Here is a 9,823-nt window from a genome sequence, read left to right on the forward strand (position 1 = left end):
TTGACTCTTTCCCTTTCCACCGGTTTGGGGAACTTCTCTTGGAAAGTGTTGCCCTGGTACGATGCGTGTGGCCTCGCTTCCAGAAGTACTGGGTGCCCCCCCTTCCTGGTCCCTAAAGATTAGATCTTGAAATTCCAGGAAAGTTCCCCTCTGGCCTGCACATCGACGTAGCACGTACGCATTGTACAAAGCCATCTGTATGATGTGCACGGCCAGCTTCTTATACCACACCGCATGGCGCTGTAGGGCTTCAGGACTTGATCTGACAAGTCCATCCCTCCCATGTACCTATTGTAGTCCAGGATGCAGTCTGGTTTGGGGGTGGCCTTTCCTTCATATATCCTAAACCTGTAGGTATACCCTGATGCACTCTCACAGCTTATACATCTTCACGCCATACCTTGCCCTCTTACCCGGCAGGTACTGGCGGAATTGAACCCTCGCTTTAAAATGTACCAGGGACTCATCAATAGAAATACACGTCTCGGGGGTGTATACTTGGGAAAACCGGGCACTGAAACGGTCTAATAGGGGTCTCCGTTTATACAAACGGTCAAAACTGGGGTCATCTCGGGGTGGGCACGTCTCATTATCAGTATAATGTAAGAAGCGAAGTATTGCCTCATTTATTTATTTTTTTACGTTCCAGTTCAGTTCTGAAGTTGCTTTGAGGGGCCCATATATTAGAAACCCCTATCAAATACCCCATTTTAGAAACTAGACCCCTCAAAGTATTCACAACAGCATTTAGAAAGTTTATGAACCCTTTAGGTGTTTCACAGAAATTTAGAGCAAAGTAGAGGTGAAATTTACTTTTTTTTTTTTTGTCAGAAAATCCTCTTTATACCATTTTTTTTATAACACAAAAGGATTTATCAGAGAAACGCAACTTAATACGTATTGCCCGGATTCTGCAGTTTAGAGAAATATCCCACATGTGGCCCTCGTGCGGTAATGGACTGAAGCATCGGCCTCCGAAGCAAAGGAGCACCTAGCGGATTTTGAGCCCTCTTTTTTATTAGGCACCATGTCCGGTTTGAAGAGGTCTTGTGGTGCCAAAACAGTGGAAAACCCCCAAAAGTGACCCCAATTTGGAAACTAGACCCCTTGAGGAATCCATTGTAGTTTTCTTGGGGTGCATGCGGCTTTTTGATCAGTTTTTATTCTATTTTTAGGTGGCGCGGTGACTAAAAAACCGCAATTCTACTATTGTTTTTTTGTTCTATTTTTTTCACAGCGTTCACCGTGCGCTATAAATGACACATTCACTTCATTCTGCGGGGCGATACGATTACGGCGATACCAGATGTTTATAGTTTTTTTATGTCTTATGGCGTTTGCACAATAAAATACGTTTTGTAAACAATCATTCACTTTTTGTGTTACCTTATTCTAAGAGCCAGAACTTTTTTATTTTTCCTTCAAAAAAGCCGTGCGAGGACTTATTTTTTGCGTAACGAACTGTAGTTTCGATCAGGACCATTTTTCGGTACATGCGACTTTTTGATCTCTTTTTATTCCATTTTTTGGGAGGTGAAGTGACCAAACAATTGTGATTGTGGTGCGGTTTATTATATATTTTTTTTACGGCGTTCACCGCGCGGGATAAATAACGAAATAATTTTGTAGTTCAGGCCGTTACGGACGCGGCGATACCAATTATGTATAGTTTATTTGTTTATTTATTTATTTATTTTAATAATAAAGACTGACAAGGGAAAAAGGGGGATTTTTACTTTTATTACTTTTAAAACTTTTATTTTCTTATTTTTACACAACTTTTTTTAACTTTTTTTTTACTTTTTTACTTTGTCCCATTAGGGGACTTGAGGGCAGGAGGCCCTGATCGCTATTCTAATACACTGCACTACATGCGTAGTGCAGTGTATTAGAGCTGTCAGCTACTCACTGACAGCAAGCATAGTGGGTCCTGACGTTGTCAGGACCCACTAGGCTTCCGTCTATGGCATAGCCGGACGCCATTTTTTGGTGTCCGGTTGCCATAGTCACCATCGCCGGCCGCTATCGTGTAGCAGGCCGGCGATGGCGGATTAACCCCTAAGAAGCCGCGATCGCTATTGAATGCGGCTTCTGAGGGGTTAAATCTGCGGGGACCACCGCGATCGGTCCCGGCACATTGAGCAGTGATAGTCTGCTGTCGGAAACAGCAGCCATCACAGCTCATGCACGCGCCCCGCGCGAACGGCGCCGTGTTTACTCCATGACATACTATTATGTCATGGAGCGCGAACGATGCACTTACCATGACATAATAGTATGTCCTGGAGCGTTAAGGGGTTAAATGTGATAGTTCACAGGTGGATCCGTCACTCCGACATTGAACCTGTCAGGTCTGCGGGACTGGCGCATCCAGTAAATAGGGCTAGATACAGCTGCTCTGTATAGGGAATACAGAGCAACTACATATAAAAAAAAGTAAAAAAAAAATTAATAAAAAGTATTTACAAAGTTAAACAAAACACACTGATACACCTTTTTATTTAAAAATAAAATGTGCCTTTTAAAGGTTTACATAGCCTTTAAGTTCATTGGCGGACATAAAATGTTTATAGGCCATGGCAATAATAGGATTTTGTCGCCTTAGATCCAAGACACTTCAATGAGTTCTATTTTATTTTCTAGCCAGTAGATAATAATATTGACTTCTGCAGGATAAAATGCAGCGTGGCACTAGTCACTGGCGCTCTACCTGCATCACTGCATGCTCATCCCTATATGCCTAGTCTTCTTCCCTCTACTCTACAGGGGTGGACCGTCCATGAGGAGAGGTGAGAACTGTTGGGGAGCATTATTTTGGCAGATATATATTCCATTTCTGTTCCTCCCCATACTTAATTTGGAGGGGGGATGCTACATTTTATTTTTATACAGTAAGTAAAACTGCCTTCAGGCGATGTTCAAACCGGGCAAAGTGGATCCTAAATAGGAAATGTACAGAGTGCACTAACCTCACTAAACTTATGGTGCAGTTTTTACATTTATTTTAATTAAATATTGATCGGGATTGGATCTAAAAAAGAATTACAAGGCTTAATTCACACATGGCAGTTTAAGGGCATTTTTTTTTTCTTTCATTAATTTGTTAAAGGATGGAAAGGTATAAAGGAAAGATTTTTTTCTTCTCCTCTTATTCCTATCAACACATTGTTTTGGCTAAAAAAAAAGACAGATCACAAAGTTCACTGTGTGAATCTTTCCATAAGGTGGAAATGGGCATGGGGTAATTTGGTCTACAGAGCTCCGCCCCCTGACCTCACCATAAACGTGCCTAGATTGATTGGTTGAATGGCCATTTATTTTCTATTGTGGGAGCAGTGATAAGCGGCAGCCAGTATCCTCTTATCATCAGGAGACAATAGGATCAGATGGCCTGAAATCTGATTTATGAAAAGACATTAGGGGAGGGAGTGCAAGGCACCAAATGTCTGGTCTCCATCACCAAATTGTGGGTCTGATGACTCAAGCTAACAGCATTATAGGTCCCTATGGTGTTGTTTAGTTCGGGTCACAAGACCCACAGCCAGGCTGGTATTTAAGACTATAATTCTGGTGCAAAAATGCCCCTTTATTACGCTCATCTGAAAACGGCTTAAGGCCAAGTTAACACTTGTATGATGCTTTTCTGTATTTTTTTCAATGTGTAAAGAAGGCTTTACACTTTTATGTGGACTGTTAGGCTACGGTCACACAGGGCGATACACAGTGTAAAGGTACACAGCATATCTGCCCTGGTGGCCGCAGGGAATTCTGGCCGAAAAAAACGAACCAAATCGTGGTGCAGTTTTTACCCGTGATTTCCGCTGCGAAAAACTGCTTGTTAAAAAATGAAAAAAAAACACACATAATAACCCTCTGACGTCCTGCAGACAGGCCTCCTGGGATGAAGTTTCATCCCATGTGACCGCTGTAATTGCAGTGGCTGTAATATGTGAAAGAGGCATATCAAAAGTTTGGATCGGTGGGGGTCCAGGTGCTGAGACCCCCACTGTCGCTGAAACTAAGGCACAGTAGCGCTCAGCAGAATCGACTATGCTGTTGTTTCCGTTAAGAAAACGGAACTGAAACAAACTGAAACAGAAGCGTTAACATTGAAATAAATGGTAATGCAAACGGAAGCGATAGTTTCCGTTCGGCTTTCCATTCATCTGTTCCTCTGACGGAAAGTTTGAATGGAACAGATGAATGGAACACAAAAGCTGATCTGAACAGGCCCTTACTCAGTGGCGTAACTACCGCCGTAGCAGCCGTAGTGGCTGCTACGGGGCCCGCGGCATGAGGTGGCCCGTGTCACCCGCCGGCACAGTCCACCATGGCCGGAGGCTCCGCTAGCAGCCGCTATGGCTGCTACAGCGCGACGCCACTGAACACTATGGCAGAGCAGGGAGGTATCTCCCCGCTCTGCCATTAAACAAAAGACATGTATCCCCTATCCACAGGATATCCACAGGATAGGGGATACATGTGTGATCACTGGCATTGATAGGGAGAACGGGGGACTGAAAGTCCCCTGAAGTTCTCCATCACAAACCTCGGACCCTATCGCTGCCAGCGATCACACATGTATCCCCTATCCTGTGGATAGGGGATACATGTCTTTTGTAGGATGCACTGTAGGTCTAATTTTTTTGGGGGGTTGGGGACGCTGTATGACGTTCCCTACAGGGGGGAGCTGTATGGCGTTCCCTGCAGGGGGGAGCTGTATGGCGTTCCCTACAGGGGGGGCTGTATGGCGTTCCCTACAGGGGGGAGCTGTATGGCGTTCCCTACAGGGGGGAGCTGTATGGCGTTCCCTACAGGGGGGAGCTGTATGGCGTTCCCTACAGGGGGGAGCTGTATGGCGTTCCCTACAGGGGGGGGGCTGTATGGCATTCCCTACAGGGGGGGCTGTATGGCGTTCCCTACAGGGGGGAGCTGTATGGCGTTCCCTACAGGGGGAGCTGTATGGCGTTCCCTACAGGGGGGAGCTGTATGGCGTTCCCTACAGGGGGGGCGCTGTATGGCGTTCCCTACAGGGGGGGCGCTGTATGGCGTTCCCTACAGGGGGGGCGCTGTATGGCATTCCCTACAGGGGGGCTGTATGGCGTTCCCTACAGGGGGGGCTGCATGGCGTTCCCTACAGGGGGGCAGTATAACGTTCCCTACAGGGTGGGGCAGTATGGCGCTCCCTACAGGGGGGGGCTGTATGGCGTCCCCTACAGGGGGGAGGCTGTATGGCTTTCCCTACAGGGGGGGGCTGTATGGCGTTCCCTACAGGGGGGGCTGTATGGCGTTCCCTACCGGGGAGAGCTGTGTGGCGTTCCCTACAGGGGGGCTGTATGGCATTCCCTACAGTGGGGGCTGTATGTTGCTCTCTACAGTGGGGGCTGTATGGCGCTATCTACAGAGGGGGCTGTATGGCGTTATCTACAGGGGGGCTATATGGCGCTATCTACAGGGGGGGCTGTATGGCGCTATCTACAGGGGGGCTGTATGGCGCTATCTATAGGGGGGGCTGTATGGCGCTATCTACAGGGGGGGCTGTATGGCGTTATCTACAGGGGGGCTGTATGGCGTTATCTACAGGAGGGGCTGTATGGCGTTATCTACAGGGGGGCTGTATGACGTTATCTACAGGGGGCTGTATGGCGTTACCTACAGGGGGGCTGTATGGCGTTATCTACAGGGGGGAGCTGTATGGCGTTCCCTACAGGGGGGAGGCTGTATGGCTTTCCCTACAGGGGGGGGCTGTATGGCGTTCCCTACGGGGGGGGGCTGTATGGCGTTCCCTACAGGGGGGGCTGTATGGCGTTACCTACAGGGGGGCTGTATGGCGTTATCTACAGGGGGGGCTGTATGGCGTCCCCTACAGGGGGGAGGCTGTATGGCTTTCCCTACAGGGGGGGGCTGTATGGCGTTCCCTACGGGGGGGGCTGTATGGCGTTCCCTACAGGGGGGGCTGTATGGCGTTCCCTACCGGGGAGAGCTGTGTGGCGTTCCCTACAGGGGGGCTGTATGGCATTCCCTACAGTGGGGGCTGTATGTTGCTCTCTACAGTGGGGGCTGTATGGCGCTATCTACAGAGGGGGCTGTATGGCGTTATCTACAGGGGGGCTATATGGCGCTATCTACAGGGGGGGCTGTATGGCGCTATCTACAGGGGGGCTGTATGGCGCTATCTATAGGGGGGGCTGTATGGCGCTATCTACAGGGGGGGCTGTATGGCGTTATCTACAGGGGGGCTGTATGGCGTTATCTACAGGAGGGGCTGTATGGCGTTATCTACAGGGGGGCTGTATGACGTTATCTACAGGGGGCTGTATGGCGTTACCTACAGGGGGGCTGTATGGCGTTATCTACAGGGGGGAGCTGTATGGCGTTCCCTACAGGGGGGGCTGTATGGCGTTCCCTACAGGGGGGAACTGTATGGCGTTCCCTACAGGGGGGAGCTGTATGGCGTTCCCTACAGGGGGGAGCTGTATGGCGTTCCCTACAGGGGGGGGGCTGTATGGCATTCCCTACAGGGGGGGCTGTATGGCGTTCCCTACAGGGGGGAGCTGTATGGCGTTCCCTACAGGGGGGAGCTGTATGGCGTTCCCTACAGGGGGGAGCTGTATGGCGTTCCCTACAGGGGGGGCGCTGTATGGCGTTCCCTACAGGGGGGCTGTATGGCGTTCCCTACAGGGGGGCTGCATGGCGTTCCCTACAGGGGGGCAGTATAACGTTCTCTACAGGGTGGGGCAGTATGGCGCTCCCTACAGGGGGGGCTGTATGGCGTCCCCTACAGGGGGGAGGCTGTATGGCTTTCCCTACAGGGGGGGGCTGTATGGCGTTCCCTACGGGGGGGGCTGTATGGCGTTCCCTACAGGGGGGGCTGTATGGCGTTCCCTACCGGGGAGAGCTGTGTGGCGTTCCCTACAGGGGGGCTGTATGGCATTCCCTACAGTGGGGGCTGTATGTTGCTCTCTACAGTGGGGGCTGTATGGCGCTATCTACAGAGGGGGCTGTATGGCGCTGTCTACAGAGGGGGTTGTATGGCGTTATCTACAGGGGGGCTATATGGCGCTATCTACAGGGGGGGCTGTATGGCGCTATCTACAGGGGGGCTGTATGGCGCTATCTATAGGGGGGGCTGTATGGCGCTATCTACAGGGGGGGCTGTATGGCGTTATCTACAGGGGGGCTGTATGGCGTTATCTACAGGAGGGGCTGTATGGCGTTATCTACAGGGGGGCTGTATGACGTTATCTACAGGGGGCTGTATGGCGTTACCTACAAGGGGGCTGTATGGCGTTATCTACAGGGGGGCTGTATGGCGTTATCTATAGGGGGGATGTATGGCGTTATCTACAGGGGGGCTGTATGGCGTTATCCACAGGGGAGCTGTATGGCGTTATCTACCTGGGGGGGGGGCTGTAAAAAAGGCACTATCTACATGGGGTAGGGGGTTGTGAGACACCCAGGGGAGTGGGGGCCCCAGTCAAAAGTTTGCTATGGGGCCCAGTCTTTCGTAGTTACGCCCCTGCCCTTACTTATCAAAACTTTGATGAAAGTGCAGTTACTCTTTAAAGGGGTTTTTCCATCAGAGACATTTTTGACATATCCACAGGATATTTCATAAATGTCAGATAGATGCGGGTCGCACCTCTCTTTAGAACGGGGCCCCCTAAACCCCGTTATGTTGCTCTGTGTTGTAGCTGAATCATGTGATTACCGACCATGAATTACGGAAACAGCGTTGCTCGCTGAGCTGCGCCGTTTCTGTAAATCCCATAGTGAATGGGAGTTACGGAAGCAGCATTTCCGTAACTACCATTCAGTTCTATGGGACTTACGGAAACAGCGTAGTTAAGCGAGCTACGCTGCTTCCGTAATTCATGGTGGGTAATCACACGATTCAGTCACAAGAGACACAACGGACCATGTGAATGGTCTATTGCAAAATAGAACATGTCCTATTTTCTTCCGTTTTCACGGATCCCTTGATAGACTCAAGTCTATGAGGGATCCATGTGAACAGGTCACGCACAGGTGCAACTCGGACATGAGAAGGCTGTAAGGCCAGATTCAAACATTCAAGTGATACATTTGCTGATACATTAAACCTATTGTAATTATTCTGTTTACATATTCATGACATTATTTTTGTAACATTGCATTATCGTATGTATACAAGACATTTTAAATATTTCCTTAAACTTAAAGTGATAGAGCACTATGTATTTCTAATTTCAATGGAGATCATTCCAGATATCTGCATGTTTTGTATTTGACAATATGAGACATACCCTAAATTGATGCGCTCCACATCAGCCTGGATCTGTTTAGGGATGACATTGAGATATCTGAAAGTGCAGTGGACTTCTGTTTTAACATAACAGGCACAGGGTTTGGGACATGCCAGGCCATACGCAGGCAGTGCAGCAAGCCAGAGGAGTATAAAATAGCCAGGTAGACTTGTATGACGTCTGTCTGCTGGCTGCATGGTTATTTCAAAGCAGCATCACCCTGGAGAGAAAAAAAAAATAATAATAATTCCTATCTATATGTCATCTGTGATGCAAAACCAAACAAAGGATTAAATTGACCTATAACCCCTTTAACCGAAATATGTGCTTGAAGGGGGGCTAACACACATATATACACAGTTCAGCCATAACATTAAAACCGCTAACGGATGAAGTGAATAACATGGATTATTTCATTACAATGACACCCGACAAGGGGTGGGATATATTAGGCAGCAAGTCAACAGTCAGTTCTTGAAGTTCATGTGTTGCAGCAGTAAAAATGAGTAAGCGTAAGGATCTGAGCAACTTTAAAAGTGCCAAATTGTGATGGCTAGCTGAATGGTCATCTTCAAAACAGCAGGTCTTGTGGGGTGTTCCCGGTATGCAGTGGTTAGCACCGACCACAAGTAGTTCCATGGATGGACAACTGGTGCACCGGCAACAGGGTCATGGGCATCCAAGTCCCATTAATGCATGGGTGGAGCCAAGGATAGCCGTCTGGTCCAATCCCGCAGCAGAGATACTGTAGTACAGATTGCTGATAAGGTTATGCTGAATATGATAGAGAGGTGACAGATCACCCAGTGCATTGCAGCTTCTTGTTTATGGGGGTGCGTAGCCGCAGCTGTGTCAGAGTGCTGACCCCTGTCTACCGTCGAAGGCGTCTGCAATGGGCATGTGAGCATCAGAACTGGACCATAGAGCAATGAAAGTAAATGGCTTAGTCTGATGAATCACGTTTTCTTTCACATCATGTGGGCCGCAGGGTGCGTGTATGTGGCTTACCTGGAGAAAAGATGGCCCCAGTATGCACTATGGAACGAAGGCAAGTCGGTGGAGGCAGTGATGCAATATTCTGCTGGGAAACCTTGGGTCCGGGCATTCATGTGGATGTTACTTTGAAACCTTCCTAAAATCTACCTAAAAATTGTTGCAGACTAAGTACACCCCTTCATAGCAATGATATTCCCTAATGGCAGTGGCCTCTTTCAGCAGGATAATGTTCCCTCCAGACTGGAAAAATTGTTCAGGAATGGTTTGACGAACATGTCAAAAAATTCAAGGTTTTGACTTGGTCACCAAATTCCCCAGATCTCAATCCCATTGAGCATCTGTAGGATGTGCTGGAAGAACAAGTCCGATCCGTGGAGGCCGCACCTCACAATTTACAGGACTTAAAGAATCTGCTGATAACGTCTTGTGCCAGATACAACAGGACACCTTCAGAGGTCTTGAGGAGTCCATGTTTTGACAGGTCAGAGCTGTTTTAAAGGCACGGGGTGGGGGGGGGGGGTCCTACACAATATTTGTAAGGT

The 9,823-nt window shown here is 48.7% G+C and overlaps 1 protein-coding gene across 1 annotated transcript in view; it reads right to left on the minus strand.

Annotated features, from left to right (window-relative positions):
- IGSF10 (immunoglobulin superfamily member 10) overlaps positions 1–8,482 on the minus strand; it is a 47,941-nt gene extending 39,459 nt beyond the window's left edge. The window contains exon 1 of the mRNA XM_075864008.1: positions 8,286–8,482. Coding sequence (XP_075720123.1) covers positions 8,286–8,482 — 197 coding nt within the window. The remainder of the gene's footprint in view (positions 1–8,285) is intronic.
- Between the last annotated feature and the right edge of the window lie 1,341 nt (positions 8,483–9,823).

Source organism: Rhinoderma darwinii, chromosome 4, assembly GCF_050947455.1.
Source record: "Rhinoderma darwinii isolate aRhiDar2 chromosome 4, aRhiDar2.hap1, whole genome shotgun sequence".
NCBI lineage: Eukaryota > Metazoa > Chordata > Amphibia > Anura > Rhinodermatidae > Rhinoderma > Rhinoderma darwinii.